The following is an 18,146-nucleotide window of genomic DNA, read 5'->3' as shown; positions in this document are numbered from 1 at the left end:
TGCTGATATCAGACGTCACAGAAACAGCCGTCGAGAACGTACGCAACAGACGCATAATCCTCTGCAGTTGCATAATGAAAAACAGCTGCAAGTGATGACCCCAGAAGAGGCTTACAAAAAACTCCAGGTAACATGCATTATGAGATTTTCGTAATATTAAAATATAACTTTAAATTCATAACACTCGAAATTAACTTAACTTTAAAAAAACAATTTTTTGTATCCTTGTGTAAAATTTTTACACTTATTTATTTTACTGTTTTTTTTTTCAGGATTCAGCAGAAAGTGAACTTTCGACAACCACAATTGTTGAATTGCTTCAGCAATCTCTCACAGTTCGACCTCATGTTGGGGATGTGTGGCCCTATTATCTGTCACAAAAAGAATGTGTAAGTACTTAAAAAATTTACTGTGATGAAATTGTATGTAAATTGTGGTGTATATTGCAGTTTGTCAAAGAAGCTGAATTAAGAATGAAAACATCCATTGAAAGTGTTATTAAGGCTATAAACACTATATATATAAAAACGGAGAAAGGAATTGAAAACATTCAACAACTACAAAAATATTTAAATTTACCTAGAGTAAAGGACTTCTTTCTCGACCAGGTAAAATCTTGTATAATAAATTGTTATAACTATTTTTGTTGCTTTATTATATGCTTAAAAATATATATTGCCTCTAATTTTTGTTTTGTGTAATTTGTGCAGAAAGTTCCAGCATTTGAAGATCTAATTACACCTTTTCCTGGACCAAAAGTATATTACAATGATACCACAGCCTGGCTTGTAATCAATGAGATTGATCAACTAACAATTCATGTTGCATCTGCGGAAGAGGCAGTCGCTCTGGGATTAGCTGTTTACTACATAAAAGATCTGAGTTATCCATCATCTTTTAGCCAATTGCTTGGTTTAATTGAATCTTTGTGCCTGGGTAATATTAATCAATTTTTGGGCAAGCGAGCTAAAGAAATTCTGTCCATGTGTGTTTCATAAATTGTAATGCAGAGTTTCTTCTATTATTATATTTGTAGTTTTGTTTTTGTATTTTTGAGCTCATCCTTCCTTTTCTTTTATATTAGGTATTTTATATGTATAACTATATGGATATAAAGATTATTTTTTAGTTTCTACTTGATTATTCATACTTTATATAAATTTTCTAATCACATAATATAATGTTTTATATGAATATATGTAATAAGTATATATGTGAGTACAATAAAATATTGTCTTTCAGGTAATATGTTCTTCTCTATATCTGGAAAAGAATTTAAAAGGACACCACATAAAACCACGGAAAAAGGCCTTTTGGTCAAATTGTCTCAAACTCCTAAATAAAAGAGGGGATAAAATAAGAAGAATTTTGGCGCAAACNAANNGTCGATATGTTGATCCGTTCGGGAGTTATTTAGGGTCAAAGTTCGAAAAAGCTAATTTTTTACCCTAAATAACTCCCGAACAGGTCAACATATCAACCTCTGGTTTGCGCCAAAATTTTTCTTTTTTTTATACCCTTTTTTATTTACGAGTTTTAGACAATTTAACCAAAAGGCCTTTTCTCGTATAGTTTTGTGCGGGGTCCTTTCTAAATTTCCGTTTTGTTTATAACGGATATATTATTCCGTTTTATTTATAACGGATATATTATTATAGGACAAGGTCCTGTATATATAATTCCGCTTTAATTTCATACTTACATAAAGTGGAAAAAAAGTCACTTTTTTCCGTTATAGTTTCGCGGAATTTAGAGTGGATATGTTTTGCAGTGTAGCGTCTCAGTTTGTACTGACGCGTTTTTTGGCTTTAAAAGCCAGAACTATTTGTTTAAACTAGCAGGAACTCTAGAACTATTGAAAAGGAAGTCAGAACTCTCAATAATTTGTGAGTTTCCGCAAAATGAGACGCTAGCTTCACACACACTGGCCGACGTGAGCTGCCTATACTTCCGGCGGGAAACAATCGTTGGGAAAAGGTGATTTCTTTTGGCTGCGCGAGAGACTCTCCGGCCGGAAAATAAATAAACGGCGAAACGTCCGCGCATGCAGGATTGCGTGTCGCTGCAAAAATGTAGCGAACATGACTGAGCAACGCTGAATATGCATACCGCGATTTAACGATAATGCGACCGGCCATATTTCGTTCGATATACAATTGCGTCGGTGGTAGCCGCGATCGTGGGATTCACTAACTGTCCCAGATATCCTATTCACGGTCCATTTTCACGAGACAACGACGATCAACCACGTGTCACGGCCTCGTGTGCGAGGTCGCGAGTAATGGGAATCGTTACGCTTTAGCTGCAACTCAGCGGAGCCAGGGCCGCAAGGCGGTCGTGAATATAAAAAAAAAATGGAGAAGCAGTCAAGATTGAAGACTCGTTTCTCAACGTCGATTGACTTTAACCTTACAGCCATCGAAATAGAGCTCTCCTTTTTTTTTTAACAAGTTGAAGGGGAGAAAAGGTAGAGCTACATGAGTCGAAACTAAACGAGGCTGATGAAATCGTGCAATAAATTGCACTATCAAACTCGAAATCACCAAACTGCAATCTAAATCGTGATCTAAAGATTACAAGAGAGAAACAAAACTTAGCTATTCAGACTTAGCATTAATTGAAGTAAATTCATGTAAGCGGTTCTTAATTTTTAAGGTAAACAGATCGCTAAACAAATCTCTCAATATGAAATTATTTTGAAATAAACATAACGAAATAAACTGAATTATACTTTTTATATATACTTTTTCAAACAAACGAGTGCAAATACATCCCTGACGCGTTTTATCAGATTCACACATCGGTATAAAAGTACCGGTCCGACGCGATTCGTAGGGAAATCGCTAAACAGTGGCGTGCAACGATGACGAGAGTGGCATTAGTCGTGATTTTAGTACTCTTTTCGATCTCCAGCGTGAGCTTCGTCGATTCCATGATGCCAGAGAGCCTGGGAAAATTTCTGGGGACCTTCGGCCCGGTTAAACAGTACATTGCTCATATTTCTTAAACGCGCGAGAAAAAAAAAGGAATAAATTTTCGTCGGGGTGCCTATCTCGCGTAGTGTAACGACGTGACTTTCCTTTTCAGAGTGAGGATACCTGATTTGCTGAATCAGTTGTGCAATCAGTCGCAGGGTTCTGGCGCGACGATGCAACGCGACGCTTGTTACGGTTGCTTCTACCGTGCCAGCATCTTACCGCAGGGTTACTCCATGCTAGCAGCCATGTCCACGTGCGCCGACACTTATCTCAACAACACCAACTACGGTCATTGCCAGGCCTATTTGCGAGTACGTGCATGAAACGACCGTTCATTCATCTTATTCTCCGATATACGTGTATCGTCATTTCCCGCGCACAAATTTTCCAATTCGTTGCGTCTCGATTTCTCGTTCTTCCCTCCAGAATGCGACCAGTATGCCAAATACACGAAGTCCTACGTTAATATACTGCTCGTTCTTAGAATGCATTCGTCAAGTCAATAAGAACAGTTTGGTAAGATTGAACTCTGAACCAATAGCTTAAGATGTGTTACTCGATACGCTATTCTATACGATTGCCTCTTTCTCCCTTTCTCTTTCTGCGCTTCACCGTTCTTACTACAACGCCTCCTCACTGAATGCTATCGTCTTATATTTTGGTTCACATTACGCACGTTATGCACCCACGTATATCTTTATTTCTATAATATCTAATTAATATATTTAAAAAATTAATGTATTTACACTAATATATTATTTCTTAATAATTTTAAAATCTTGTTTATTAACAAATTTACCACTTATCTATCTTTAATACTCAATTATATTAGAAAGTTTGATGTTAAATAGTAAATATTGTAAATATTTAATGTAAATATTGTAAATAGATATTGCAAATATTATCCAGGCTATAAACGTCAGAGGAGCCAGAGCATCATCGCGAGAAGTAGCATGGCAAGTTGAGGAGCGGAGTCTTTTTAAATTGTTGAAAGTTCTAGCGCGGAAAAGCGTCTGCATAATTAAAGAGACTAATGTACCTACAACGACTACAACGACAGTTCGTCCCGGATCTATCGATCCGCGTAATCCTCTCCAGTAATCTCTACATTTTCGAGGCTGCCACCTTCTTCCTCGTTGGGAATGCACCGACGATATCTCCACGCGAGATGACGATCGCGCTGACACGGGGAGCGCGTCTAGCGCACGATTCTCCGAATTCTGTAATCACCTGTATTATATTGTACAGTTTTCCCCTTCCGCACGACGCGAGTGTACTTTACGCGGATTCAAAACCGCACCGAAAAATCTGAGGTGAAAGGTGAAAATGCCTGACGGACGCAAACGAATTCTCCGCTGACGAGTACTTTCCGCAGCTTAGGGAATGCGTTGGCGAAGCCGCAAGAGTGTTCCCTAACGTGAACGACATCTACGTCAACCTCACGAACGCGCAGCTCTCGCAATTGTTCATCAACACCACCGCCTGCGTGCTGGCGAAGACCCGTTGCTCCTACCTGAATCCGGTTACCGGCGAGCTTCAGGACGGTGACGTCGCCAACAAGTTGCACCTACCCTCGCTGAACGCCATCCTCGTCAACACCGATTACGACATCAACATCGTGCAGCTGCCGTTCCGTTACGGCAGCGTCGACGTGTGCGCCAAGTATAGAAACGTCGAGCAAGCGAGTTGGCCCAGTGTCGCGTGTTAATTTACATACGGATATTATATATCGCGCCAAGTGCCGGGCCGGTATCCACGACGTTAAATGACGCGCGGGATGATTTTACCAAGCGATCGTTGCAGAATGAGATTACCGAGTGTGTCGTTGTTCGCAATAAAGATTTGTTTCCGTTGGCGCCAACATTTCGATCATTTCTACCTCCTGGTTTCTCGCGGCTATTAATACGAGCGCATAGCGGTTATGCGGCACGTGCCAAGCAACAAACGCATCCGCGTTCCACCTTTGCGATGTCTTTTCCGAGAGCTGCCTGATATTCTGGTTTGATGGAGGAAACAGAGATTGTACGAAGTCAGAAAAGGGGCCACCGATGATCGTAATCTCATTGGGTGCGTTCAGCAGACACAACTGTTGAGTTCGTCTTATCAACGCTCCTCGTCGATTGGTTGGTTCTAAAAGTAAGAGCCAATCACGTTCGACCGCTACTGAGCGGCTTGGTCTGCTGAACGCGACCATTGTTCTCGACAGTGCCGCGCGGTGATTAATTAGGTGACACGCGAAAATGCTAATAGCGACGAAAAAGTCGGACGAATCACCCGACGTCGCGGGATACGCGCCATCGTTCGAAAAAAAGCGACTTGATCTTGCAGAAACACTCTTCGCGTATTCGCGACAATAAAAGAATAATATATATGTTGAATACGCAGATAAGATGCGCGCACATAAAAGGCGCCGAGCGCGATGCATATTATTTTTTCGTGAGAGGAAAGTTTTCTTTTATATCCGCGCACGCGAGAGCGAGCAAGTTTCCATCTCAGGGATCACGCCGCGAAGTATTTCCACGTATAAACTTTTTCGCAGACGCAATCCGCCGAATCCCGCGGGCAAAAAAAAGGAACCGATACCGCTCGTAATCTCCCTGTCTCTTTCTCTCTCTCTTCCTCCCGTCTTGTCGTTTCTCCCGTCAAATCGCGTCCTCATCGTTCTCCCATGACTGTGCCGATACGCGGAGGTAGAAACGGTGCCGATGCCTGACGACGAGAGCTCGGCGTGCAAACAACTTCATAACGACTTCGGCCGTCGAGCGTGAAAATTCGCAAATATAAACTCGCCCGGGGATGCAACGCCCGTCGGGCCGCCGTCACGTAATTTTTATTTATTTTCGTCAAAACGCACGGCGGATGCGAAAAACGCAAATAAACGCGCGGGAAGATGCGCGACGAGTCTCTCTCTCTCTCTCTCTTTCTCTCGACGGTCGAGCAAAATTTCTCCTCGACATTTAGGTAAGCGAAAAGCACACCTGCGAAACTTCTCTCGGCGCGTTCCCCGAGACTTCGCGAAATAGAATTCGCAGCGCAAAGCCGTGACGAGCAAATATTTAAATGACGCTAGTACGATTTCAAAAGTCGTCGTCCATTACGTAGGCGCGCGAGAATGCTCTTTCGTTCAAAATTGTTCGCGCGTGGGCGTGCGGCGTTCGCGGTAGCTTTGCGGAGCAATGCGATGGGCTCCATTTGTGGTATCGATTACACGATGGGTCGCCCCGTGTGCATCTGCGTACTTACGCGAACGAGAGAAAAAGAGCGAGAAGAGAGAGAGAGAGAGAGAGAGAGAGAGAGAGAAACAAATGAAGAAAAAAGAAGCGGCGTAGATAAACGGAGGGGATCGCTCCATTGCGCGGAGGCGACGCTCCACTTAGCGTCTCTTCCTCGAAATAATTTGAAATATGCAAATACAATTGGTGCACGCATTTGCGTGCGACGCGAGAGTGCGTACGCTCCGGCGAGTGTGTATATGTATCGCGAAGGAAGGAGAAGCCGGAGGCCGGGAGAGAACGGCGAAGATCCCCGCGCGGGCGTATATTCGAGTGGCTCACGGTTCAGTTCTCTCGGAGTCAATCTAACTTAACATGCAGATGCAATACGTGGAATTGAGATGGTACAGCGGAGCGACGACGGGGGTTTCTGAGTCACTCCTGACATCGCCGTCCTTTCCATACCTTTCCCGCCCATCCGCGTCGCACTTTTCTGATCGATAGCCGCAGTTATCGAGCCGGTTATTGATAGCAGACACCGAAACTAAATGCATTTGGTATACTTCAGACAGAGAATTTTAGGTTCAGAATATAAAAAGCACAATTATGAGATTAGTTGCAATTTTGAACAAAAATGTTGCTGGATTTGCAAAGGATGACACTAGCGATGCCTAAAATCCACATTTATTATTGCTAGGATCTTGTTTTATTTCCATTTAACGAAATATTAAATATACAATTAGTACTCTCTACCTTCGAGAAGAATATCCCGAAACATATATTAATATACCGAAGAGCTATCCGAGCTAGCTTTCTCTTGACAAAGCTCGATGCATATACGAACGACACTCGTATATCAATTAAGAATACAAGAGAAATATATATCGAGGAATATTCATCGAGAGATTAATTCAATAGCACTCGTGAGAGAGCTTAGCGAATTTCGCTTTCAGACGCAAATAGGATTCATTGAGAATTAAACGCGGGAACATCAAGGCGTATCTAGTCCACAATTTATACGAGTTCCCTTCTCAAATTTCACGTAAATCTTTCGCGAGGGGGGCGCGCCATATCTCGCGATACAATACATTAATCATCGTAATAAATGACGGGGGCTAACCCGCGCGCGACTCTTTTCGTGGATATCGTCAGAGACCCCGGCGGCGGAAAACTTCCTTTCAGAAGATAGCTCTCGAGCCGACATCCGCTTTCGAATTTGAAGTAGGTCAGGTCGATTACGCATGTACACCTTGTACGCCGCGCCGCCGGAGCGCCGAAGCGCCGTCGATATTTCTAGCCGATCATCGCTAGGAATGCATCAGCCGCGGGGAATCATCGACAGATCCGTCCGGTGACAATCACCGTACGACCTCGTTTTCGCGAAACCCGACATCGATGACGCCGCCGACGTTTTACGAGAGTGAATCATGCAAAACGCAAACGGCGATTGCGCAAGCGGCGTCATCATTGAGCGCGGAGGCGTCGGTGTATATATATACGTACGGGTTGTAAACAGCGTCTCGATATAGAGAGATAGATAAATAGATAGATACCGATAGATAGACAGATAGATAAATAGAAAAAAGAAAAGAGAGACAGGTAGGTGGAAAATGAGAGACTGGGGGAGGAGAAACAAAAATCAACCGATAGAGAAGCACGAGCCACGTCATCGAAGCCACGATTCCCGTAACGTGAAACCGTGCTGGACGGCTCTCCATCGCGTTTCCATCTGCTCCAATTCGTCACCTCTTTCAGCGTAGAATGCAAATATCCACGGGATACGAGGATTTCAAATCTTTATGGTTTCGACACGAGGGGGGAGAGGCAGAAGATTAAGAAAACTAGAGACTGACAAATTATCAGGTCGTAATTGAGAGAAAAAAATGTAGCAAATTCGGTAGAAGTCGAGTCTGCGTCAGTGTTGAGGCATCAGAGAGCTGGATGAATTCGGGAATATTTCGCTGAAGGAAATTAACCAGCCGCGTCGGGAAGGGCATTAAAATGTAATTTAGTATTTCATAAAGCGAGTGCCATGATTCTCCGATATAACGGAGATTCCGGCGCAACAATAAAAGAGAAATTGTCGGCTGTTAATCGAAAAGCATCCCGAGTTGGGCAAGTTCCAAGAACACAATTTTCCGTGATCTAAATTCTACATCACATAATCACGATGTAATCTCTCGTAACTTAGCGTGACTGCCTGAAATAACGTGCCGTTTCCGCCGCGCACACTTTTATCCCATTCTTCTAACGTGTGTCTGCTGTTCTTAAACGCAATGCCTTCTCGTACAACAAACCTAGACGAGTCGTTCGGATAAAATCAACGGAAAAATTGAAGATAACGCGCGGAAAATCATCTTCACGGATCGAAAATCGTTTCCACGCGATCTGGACGATCGTAAGTGATTCGAAACCGTGATTTTCCTTCCTATACGTGACGTATTGCCAAACGAAAAAAGATGACCTGTCCGAAATGCCACGGAAGAACGATTTCTTTGTCGATGAAGCTATACTCACAGTGGAATGGCATTGGTGGAATATGCATGAGTGTAATAAGTAATAACGACAGGGTAGAACATCACCACCACGCGCGGGCAATGGCGATGACCATGTGCGAATGTGCCTTTATATCGGCTGATCTCTCGTCGGAAAACGCTGATGACGATCGCCAGTCCTGCACGCGATCCCAACGCGCGACCGACTATTTTCCCCGACCTTTACCTAAATCCGATTACCGCGCCCGTGCCCTCACGTTCGTCAAACCTCGCGGATGTATCCTCTTATCGTTTCAAACGTTAAACGTATAAAGAGACCTAACAACGCGTGCTCACAGCTCGAATATATATAACGCTAAAAAAAATTAATTAAATTAAATGTATAAGTTCCCAAGTAAATTTTTGTAATGAAAATAATCTATTAAAAATAATGTTTACATCATGATATTCAAATAATTACAGAATTGCAATCTGTTTTAGTTCTTTGAAACGCGCCACTCAATTTCTTTTAACTTAATCCCGTTTTATTTTACATTAATGTCCATTTCTAACAATTTAGATTAACTTTAATCTCGGTTTAACTTACTTTTTATCGCTTTCCAGTTAATATACAAATATACGTATATATAAATGATTATTGTTACATATAAATTTTAAATAAAAGTACTTAATTATAAAAGTATTATAAAAGTATATAAATTTACATACAAAATAATAATGAATTATACATATTTTTATATATTGACTAGATAAAGATAAAAAGTAAGTTAAACTGCGATTAAAGTTAATCTGCATTAATAGAAATGGGCATAAATAGGCATAAATATAAATTTTATCATAGATTTAGGTGATTTTAAGTTAATTTTGCAAAAGTTGGGCATTCGATAATCGTGGCGGCATCTACGAAGGGCTTCGCGAAGCGCGGTTCGCGCTGCGATTCCTCGCTAAAAATGTTCGCGCCTGTATTCGAATCGCTCGGATCGAACTGGTTTCGAGTGGAGCCCTCGGATAAACCGGAAATCTTGCGGGATAGCTCGCAGACATTTGTCTAACGTGGTCGCGCAATTTGTCTCTTAATGGCAAACCGGAAATCCCGTACGTTTCGCCGAAGTAAACTAACTGCAATTTCTAATCCAGCCGTACACCGGAGCCGGTGTTTTAAATCGACTGCGATAAATCACTCCATACCGATTTTCCTCCGTGCCGTATAACCACATTGCGATTCTGCGATGGCAAATGCATGCCGAGCGTTCTACGGCGTCTCCGAGAAAACTACGAAGGAATTTAATCGCGATATTTGCTCGGGTAAGAAAAGCTTAAGAAACGGAGAGCCCTTCTAAACGGATCTCAGAAACTGATAAATTAAATTCACAGATTAAAACGGATCGACTCTGATTTACTGCCAATTTTACATTCCGCGAAGAATCGGAGCCACGAAGACGCACATGCATGCGTAACGAAAACCTAGTCGCGTATGAATACAGAGAAATAAACACTACGTATAGGCTCGTAATTTTCTTCATCGTTATTTCCAATTTATTTTGCTAAACATCAATTTAATTGATATTTAAAAGACATTTTAGCGATAGTCGAGGGAAAAAACGCAATTATATTTATTTTGTGTGGTTTCAGGCTACACAAGTCGTCCCTCCTAATTATTCCCACAGTGGTCAATCGACCGTTACACTCATATTAATTGATGGGTCAATTGATCCGAATTAAGGCGGCGCTCAGCGGATTCAAATTAAGATCAATATCTTAGACCGTGAATTGTGGAACTGCAACCGCGACAGTAATCGTACATTTCTTATGTCCAAACGATAAAAAACGCAATTTCGCACCTCTGTATGTTCTATACACCCACGATAGAACGCGTTGCTTCAGTATATTCCTCAAGAAGAAACCCGCTATTTACATGTGTTTCACGCAAATCTAAATAAACGAAGCCCCATTGACTTTAAAACGGTACAGCAGGTATTGAATTTTGTATTATTATTTTATAAAATGTATTTTTTGTTTAATATTAAATATTATACCTAATAATATACAAAGTCCCATTCGATTCCAAATATCAAAATATCAAACGAGTCTACAACAATTAACGAATATGTCAATACACTTGACGCTTCCGTTTTATAATTTCAATTTTGAAACTTTAAGGTATATTAAAAAGAAAATTCGCAACGTGTTTCACGCAAATCTAAATAAACAAAGCCCCATTGACTTTAAAACGGTACAGCAGATATTGAATTTTGTATTATTATTTTACAAAATGTATTTTACGTTTAACATTAAACATTGCTAATAAATACAAAATTCCATTTAATTCCAAATATCAAAATATCAAGTAAGTCTGTAATAATCAAAGAATATGCCAATAAGCTTCCGTATTAGAATTTAATTTTGAAACTTTGGGGTATTGAAAGAAAATTGTTGGCTATAAAAGTTGTTTTCAAGATGATTTCCAGACAAGGGTGTCGCGTCTCGTGCCTGTGAAGTTGGCATATCGGAGCGCACCCATCTAAGAATGTACGCAAATTCTTGGCCACACAAATCACATCACAGGGCTCGATATCCCCTCGTATTCGCCTGATTTGTCTGGCATACATAACAATAATATGCCAATATGCCCAAAACTCCCAAGCTCCCCAAGCTTGACGACCAATTTTAAAATTTAACGTCTCCTCCGAAAGATAGCCCAGTTTCTCCGCACGAGCCCCACTCGTGCGGGGGATGCAGTTTGGAATATAAAAATTTTATGCCAACTCCACAGACATAGATTGCCAGAGAACAGCGTCAATTTTCGTTGATTGTTTATAATATTTTTCTTAGCCCAATTGCAAAATCGACGATATCAAACGCTTGCGATTTTATTGGCTCAAACTTAAAAGTTTCTAAAAAAAAAAAAAAAAGATTTAAAGAGCTCCAAGAGTTAAAAATAGAATAAGGTACGGTCGCGCTATGATTAATGAATAATGCCGCGAATGAGTGTGAAAAATGTAGCACGTCGTCGATGTCATTAGGCGCGACAAGAAGGGTGAACTCATCGTTTCTTCGCGTAAAGAAAGAAAAACTCGCGGAAAGAAAAAGATTTTAATTTGGAGTTATTGAAATATTCTCCGCGTAAATGTCGCATGAATCTTCACGCTGTACTTTCCACCGCGCGGCCTAATCGCCGTATGATCAACTAATGTAGAGTATGACGAAACCGGTGACGTCGCTGACAACGATGACGCCAGCGGTCCCAGCAGCCTCCCCGGGCGCCAAGCGCCGTTTCCCCCGTTGTCCCGCGATCCTGGCCTTATCGATGCTTACTTTTGTCAGACTATACTTCGCTCCGGTTTTGCCGCGCCTGTCAAATATTGTCGGCGCGCTACATTTATCCAGAGATCGCGTCTCGACTTTCCGGCGCGTGTGGCCGAGCCACTTACACAATTAATCCAGCATCTGCGCGCAACAGCCCTTAACAAGAATTGTTGCTTCGCCTTATCGTGCAACATTGTGACGCTGTGCGATGCAATCGCGTAGGTAGATCGCCATCTGACGTAAGCATCGCGTAATGCCAGCATCATCCGTATTATAGCTCTCGCCTACGTCATACCGCGGGTATGATGTCACAGTCCGGTATAAGAGAACTTCTGATTACATATTTCGTATAACGCGCCAGGCGCGCCTTACCGTCGGTATTTATAACGGCCGAGGTGCCCTATCCTAGAAGAAGTATTTCACCGCCCTCGCACATTTTGTGCGCGACGTTCCTCGATAATTTCGTCATACTCTGCATTAGTTGATCATGGCGATTGGGCCGCGCGGTGGAAAGTACAGCGCTCGATATCCCCTCGTATATTCACCTGATTTGGCTGGCATACATAACAATAACATGCAATATGCCCAAAACTCCCAAGCTCCCCTGGCTTGACGACCAATTTTAAAATTTAATGTCTCCTCCGAAAGATTGGCCAATTTCTCCGCACGAGCACCACGTGCAGTTTGGAATATAAAAACGCTATCAAAAGAAATAAGGTGCGGTTGCTATGATTAATGAATAATGCCGCGAATGAGTGTGAAAAATGTAGCACGTCGTCGATGTCATAAACAACGATGACGCCAGCGGTCCCAGCAGCCTCCCGGGGCGCCAAGCGCCGTTTCCCCTGTTGCCCCGGGAGACCGCTGGGACCGCTGGCGTCATCGTTGTCAGTGACGTCACCGGGGAACAGGTGACAGCCGCTGTCAGCGGAGTGACGTCAAGCGGACGTCGAACCTCGGGGCCGGCGCGTTTGCGCGGAGCGGCGCGTATGATACGCGGGTATACGGGGGAGGATGCACGTATCGCACGGATGGAAGACGATGGCCACACGCGTGAGAAGATTTTTCACGACTGGCGAAGCCGGGGCGATTCGCGTGCGGCGCGCGACGGCGTGTCATCGCGACGGCGACCGGGGGGATCGCGATGACACCCGATCAAGCTAGCGCCGTGGGTAACCGCGGCCCGTCACGTCGCCCAATTTCGTTCCGTATGAAATGTCATGACTCACCGGCGACGCAGAATTGTCGGCCGCGCCTCGGGACAGCTCCCCGCGTCGACGAGGCCCTTGCCAGGCGATGGTCCGCTCGTCGAAATCCACGCGCACTCACAACACTGCACTCGAATTCGCGGATACGGTCGCGGCCATTTTAGCAACACCGCGACGGAACCGTATGCGTATATCGCCACGGCCGCGTCGCGACGCGACGGACATGGTGGCGCGATCTCGCGCGAGCGTTCACGCGGCTTCGCTCGACATCGGCGGTCGACTCCGATTCGACTCTTCGCGCACTTTTAATTGCGAAAATAAATTAATTTTACGAAAAGTATGTACAACACTTATAAATCGCGAAACGTCACGTTAATCGAGACACCGAAACGACAAAACACTCGCGAAAACGACGAACGCGCGAATACTCGCGGCCGATATCTGCGATGCGGAGAAAATATATATTTGCAATTGCGACACGGACGTTAATTGCACCAATTTGAGGCGTGCAAGAACGCGTTGATGCACGACTCGCCGTTAATTAAGTTGATTTTGCGATTATCCCGACACTTCGCGGATAGATAACACCTCCTGTTATCATCGGTCCTCTTGTTACCATCCATCTTGGCCGTTTCGGGTAAGTGCTTCTCGAATCGCCCGGCGAGAGGTCGCTGGTGCGCGGCAAACTTCAAATCGAGCGATCGCGCCAAGCATTGGCGCCAAGGCCCAAGCGTCCGAGGTCCGAGCGACGCTACGGTCGCGCGGACGTTTCGCTTGACGAAACTCTCGCGCTATCGCATCTGATCGGTACAACATGTATCAAAACGGTGATCGTTGTTCACGACAACGATCGCGATCACTGTCAATTGTCACCCGTATCACGTACATTTCGATAAACTCGTCCGCGCAATGAAGTTTACGGAAAGTCCGTCGGAGTAATGCTACGATCGTCCGGAGTCCACTTGACGAAACTGTCACTCGCCGGCAAATTATCGTATTATACCGTAATATATCGCGATGCATCACATCCCGCGACGATGCTACGGCGTACCTGATGATAATTAGGCGCTCTGGATGCACCTCGACGAGAAAACCACCTGAAGCACCCGCGAGAGCGGTCTCGGCCGGATCGCCGGTCGACCTCCGTCGACGGATCGACGTACACTCGCGACGACGTACGGTGTTTGATGCACCACGACCAAGATATGACGCTCTGTACGACACTCGCGATAATCTCTCACGCGCGGGCTCACCTTGGAGCACATCGACTACACGAAAATACGGACCGACCCGAACCCGAATCAGCAGCCGTCACGGCGGGTTCGTTACTGACTAGCGAGCGACTGGAAAGCGACGTTTCGAGAATCGCAATATCGAATCTCGCGACTCTCGAAGTTGTCCGACGCTCGAAGTAACGAAGCGCCGACCAATCACGTCGCGCCCCTCTACACCAGCGCCAGTACATCCATTTTCGAAAAATTGGCACGTTTATTTTCCGATACTGCCGCGTTAGAAATTAAAAAACATTCTCTGTTGCCTGTTCCCCAAATATTATTCGTTTTGCTTACAAAATTTTCCATAAAGACCTATTGTCTCGTATTCGGACTTTTAAATTGATAGGAGATACACATATATCTTTTATTTGAAATAACCCCGACAGTACACATGTCCAAAAGCGGGGCATAAGACGTCTAGACATCTTTTAGACAATAATAAGTTAATGTTTATCGATACATGTAAGATATAAATATTCTCGATTGTGATTGGTTGAGGATCAGTTTAATATTTATATCTTATATATATATTTATCGATAAATATTAATTAACTTATTATATATATATATATATATATATATATATATATATATATATATATATATAAAGTAAGTTAATATATATTATTATATGTTAATGTTAAATATATCTAATAGCTCTCTCTCTCTCTCTCTCTCTCTCTCTCTCTCTCTCTCTCTCTCTCTCTCTCTCTCTCTCTCTCTCTCTCTCTCTCTCTCTCTCTCTCTCACTTTTTCCCTTCTCGACACTACCGATAAAACAACATTTTGGTGCGCGTCCGTGCAGTTTGCAGATATGTAGCATGATGTTTTATCGGCAGTGTCGGAAAATGAACGTGGCTACGTAGTACCAATTTCGAAAATGGATGCACTGGCGGTAAGTGGTGCACTTTACGGGAGAGATAAACATGCATAAAGTGCAATTAAAACTAATTTGTCATTAGGCATTGATTAACACAAAATTTACTTCTGTACTTTTAGGGATCGTGATTGATGCTAAAATAAGCGTACGAACAATAAGCAATAAATCAGCTCCTTCAAAAGAATGGCAGCGATTGCGAGAATCTCACAAGCGAACGTTGTGCAAGCCACGAGGAAACATACAGCTACTGTATTTTTTTTCCATGGTTCCGGTAAAGTATAAAATAATCTTATACTTGTGTAATATAATAATCTTTCTAATTGTAGTAATGAACAAAAGAATAATTAAACGTGTAAAATAATATAATGCAGATTCTTTTGCTGTAATTGCTAATTTCATGTGTGTTTACGTTTACTTTACTTTTGCAGGTGGCACAGCGGAGGATTTAAAAGAATGGGTCGATATTGTTAACAGAGAAAAGCTGCGGTTTCCACATATAAAGTTAATTTACCCTAGCGCGCCCAGCCAGCCTTACACACCTATCGACGGAATGGTGGGGTGATGCAATTATGATTAACTCTGGAACACTCGTGACAAAAAATTATTTATTAATACAGATATGAAACACATAAAAATATATATATATATTTATAGAAATTTTTGAGGTATGCGTTGACGGTGTTGACAATCCATTAGCCAAAGTTCCGGAGTTCAATTATATCTTCTTTTATAATTTCTTGAGTTGATAAATAAAACCTTGTTATAGATGCAAAATGTATGGTTTGACCGTATAGCGATATCTAATCGAGTGCCAGAATGTCTAGAATCAACCAATTCCATGTGTCAAAACGTGTCAGAATTGATTGACAAAGAAGTAGCTGACGGAATTCCATTTAGCAGAATAGTTCTGGGTGGATTTTCGATGGGTGGCTGTCTAGCGTTACATTTAGCGTACAGATTCCGACCTGCCGTAGCTGGCTGTTTTGCTATGTCTTCCTTTTTGAACAAGGGATCTATAATCTATGAGGTAAATATATTTAATTAAAATAGGAAGTATTTTGCAATTAGAGCATTGATATAAGTACTTGATTTTAGTTATAAAAGATTTCCATAAAATTAAAACTCAATATTAAATACTAATACTTTATTATTTATTAATTACAATTGCAGCATCTGAAAATGAATCCAGAAAATGGTAAAGTACCACTCGTTCAATACCATGGTACAGTAGATGCTTTAGCTCCTATTGAATGGGGTGAGGAGAGCGCTAAGAATCTGAAGGATCTTGGAGTGAACGTGAAGTTTATACCGCTGCAAAATGCTGAGCACGAGTTGACCCGCGCGGAGATTAAAAGTTGGAAAGATTGGCTTCTTGAGATTTTACCGGAGAAATAAATTGTTAAATAAAAATATTAAAATCATTGCTGGCATACTATAAACAAGGCTGTAAAACAAGGTGCACAAGATGTTATATTTGTTTTTATATCTGTTGTTATGTAATGGTAATAAATCGAGTTTTATTACTATAACAATAGCCAATATCAAATATTGAAGGAGTAAATGTAAGGAGATAAATTTAAGAAAGACCTTGACTCCCACTGTGTGACAAGACGAATGCTGTCGTTATATCATCGTTAAATGATGATATGGTACGTGCATGTCGTGAATAATGTTCATTTACAAACTCGATAAATTGGCCCCGACCTTCAAAATATTTAAATCTTCCCACGTCTCGTTAATTCATTTTGTCCCTTACGTAAATTTAATTTCTTTTCAAGCTGCAGGCGATACATTATTTTAGAATTATTTTAAATACTATTTTACTACAAAAGATACTATTTTGTAACGAGTTAAAAAATCTTAATATCGCGCCAAGCTTATAGATTTAAGAGTCAAAAAGACTCATCGACAGATATAAGATTTAAAGATTTATTTGCTAGCAAAAATGATCGGAGAGTTCATCGTTAAGCGTAATTACGTATAATATTGCCAAAACCGTTTGGACATTGTTCTTTTGCAAATACCTTTATTATTAAATTTAGCTTTCATCGTTAAGTAAAACCGGGAATTTGAATAAAATCGATGCTATCCACTTGACCTGCTTTTTACGCGAAACGAACTAGTCCATTGTTGACCACTCGCGTTTATCACGTGCTTTCGTTACAGGCGGTCTTTCGCCCAGATCGATCCCTTTTTCGACTTTTACATTATTATTTAACTTATTACATATTATTATATACATATTTTTTGAGTGCTAAGTAACATGACGTTCCGTTAACTAAATCCTTAACTAGATTCTCGAATCCACGGAATTCGCGTATGATACATTTTATGCGTACAAATGTTGTTTGCGAATTGTTTTTTAAATTTTCCCTCGAAACTAGACAAATAAAATTCTTGAGTTTTTAATGTCCAAATTTAATATTCGCCAGTTACTCGGCGATTGAAATGCAACATGCCAACAGTTTAACATATAAATGGTTTCATTTTTTTCAGAGCGGATGGGTAGATATATATAAATTGGCGTCAACTTCAATTTGCGTTTGAATGTAACGATCGGATTTTATTACATTAATTTCCCACAATTAAGAAAAGAGACATACTCGGTAAGTAAATGCTTTTATAGTATGACAATGTAACAGATTGACAGCAAATTTGCTCAGATATTGCAACAGATCCAGTATCACCTGTCTTCGTATTAAACTCGGTTTTGCTGGCAGAATAAGCGGCCGATATAAGCAGATGGTCAGCAGAAACCGAACAGAATTTATATCTCTCTCTCTCATTTCGTAA

General features: G+C 41.8%; 3 protein-coding genes across 6 annotated transcripts; all 3 read left to right on the top strand.

The window, feature by feature from the left end:
- The first annotated feature begins 6 nt into the window (after positions 1–6).
- Positions 7–1,246, top strand: LOC143899265 (uncharacterized). The gene is made up of 4 exons (XM_077409420.1): positions 7–127; positions 273–389; positions 450–608; positions 711–1,246. Exons 1-4 carry the CDS (start codon positions 95–97, stop codon positions 996–998), a joined length of 597 nt encoding a protein of 198 aa, XP_077265546.1. The 5' UTR covers positions 7–94; the 3' UTR covers positions 999–1,246.
- Positions 1,247–1,943: 697 nt separating this feature from the next.
- On the top strand, positions 1,944–5,206 carry LOC143899264 (uncharacterized). Of its 3 annotated transcripts, none has more exons than XM_077409418.1 (4): positions 1,944–2,985; positions 3,088–3,289; positions 3,405–3,494; positions 3,888–4,446. In XM_077409418.1, exons 1-4 carry the CDS (start codon positions 2,864–2,866, stop codon positions 4,077–4,079), a joined length of 606 nt encoding a protein of 201 aa, XP_077265544.1. In that variant the 5' UTR covers positions 1,944–2,863; the 3' UTR covers positions 4,080–4,446. The 3 variants fall into 3 exon arrangements, with proteins under 3 accessions (XP_077265544.1, XP_077265543.1, XP_077265545.1); XM_077409419.1 differs by having other exon boundaries at positions 2,846–2,985; positions 4,354–5,204; XM_077409417.1 differs by lacking the exon at positions 3,405–3,494 and having other exon boundaries at positions 1,947–2,985; positions 4,354–5,206.
- A 10,167-nt stretch (positions 5,207–15,373) lies between these two features.
- Positions 15,374–17,098, top strand: LOC143899148 (lysophospholipase-like protein 1). Of its 2 annotated transcripts, XR_013257402.1 has the most exons (5): positions 15,374–15,624; positions 15,782–15,906; positions 16,120–16,380; positions 16,524–16,809; positions 16,889–17,098. XR_013257402.1 is itself a non-coding variant. In XM_077409162.1 (4 exons), the coding sequence occupies exons 1-4, from the start codon at positions 15,537–15,539 to the stop codon at positions 16,746–16,748; spliced, it is 699 nt and encodes a 232-aa protein (XP_077265288.1). In that variant the 5' UTR covers positions 15,374–15,536; the 3' UTR covers positions 16,749–16,885. The 2 variants fall into 2 exon arrangements, 1 of the variants encoding a protein (XP_077265288.1); XM_077409162.1 differs by lacking the exon at positions 16,889–17,098 and having other exon boundaries at positions 16,524–16,885.
- The last annotated feature ends 1,048 nt before the right edge of the window (positions 17,099–18,146 follow it).

This window comes from Temnothorax americanus, unplaced genomic scaffold (assembly GCF_048541705.1).
Source record: "Temnothorax americanus isolate GAGA-0224 unplaced genomic scaffold, ASM4854170v1 Scaffold26, whole genome shotgun sequence".
Classification (NCBI taxonomy): Eukaryota; Metazoa; Arthropoda; class Insecta; order Hymenoptera; family Formicidae; genus Temnothorax; species Temnothorax americanus.
Note: the sequence above shows the minus strand (reverse complement) of the source record. Positions and strands in the feature narration are given on the sequence as shown.

What these genes read in the sequence shown, in the direction of transcription:
- LOC143899148 (XM_077409162.1), top strand. Translation starts at nt 15,537, where the DNA reads ATGGCAGCGATTGCGAGAATCTCACAAGCGAACGTTGTGCAAGCCACG. An exon ending in ATTTTTTTTCCATGGTTCCG is followed by an intron (nt 15,625 to 15,781) that starts GTAAAGTATAAA and finishes TTACTTTTGCAG; the next exon opens with GTGGCACAGCGGAGGATTTA. An exon ending in ACACACCTATCGACGGAATG is followed by an intron (nt 15,907 to 16,119) that starts GTGGGGTGATGC and finishes ACCTTGTTATAG; the next exon opens with ATGCAAAATGTATGGTTTGA.
- LOC143899265 (XM_077409420.1), top strand. Translation starts at nt 95, where the DNA reads ATGACCCCAGAAGAGGCTTACAAAAAACTCCAG. An exon ending in AGGCTTACAAAAAACTCCAG is followed by an intron (nt 128 to 272) that starts GTAACATGCATT and finishes TTTTTTTTTCAG; the next exon opens with GATTCAGCAGAAAGTGAACT. An exon ending in AGGACTTCTTTCTCGACCAG is followed by an intron (nt 609 to 710) that starts GTAAAATCTTGT and finishes TAATTTGTGCAG; the next exon opens with AAAGTTCCAGCATTTGAAGA.
- LOC143899264 (XM_077409419.1), top strand. Translation starts at nt 2,864, where the DNA reads ATGACGAGAGTGGCATTAGTCGTGATTTTAGTACTCTTTTCGATCTCC. An exon ending in ACCTTCGGCCCGGTTAAACA is followed by an intron (nt 2,986 to 3,087) that starts GTACATTGCTCA and finishes TTTCCTTTTCAG; the next exon opens with AGTGAGGATACCTGATTTGC. An exon ending in ATTGCCAGGCCTATTTGCGA is followed by an intron (nt 3,290 to 3,404) that starts GTACGTGCATGA and finishes TCTTCCCTCCAG; the next exon opens with AATGCGACCAGTATGCCAAA.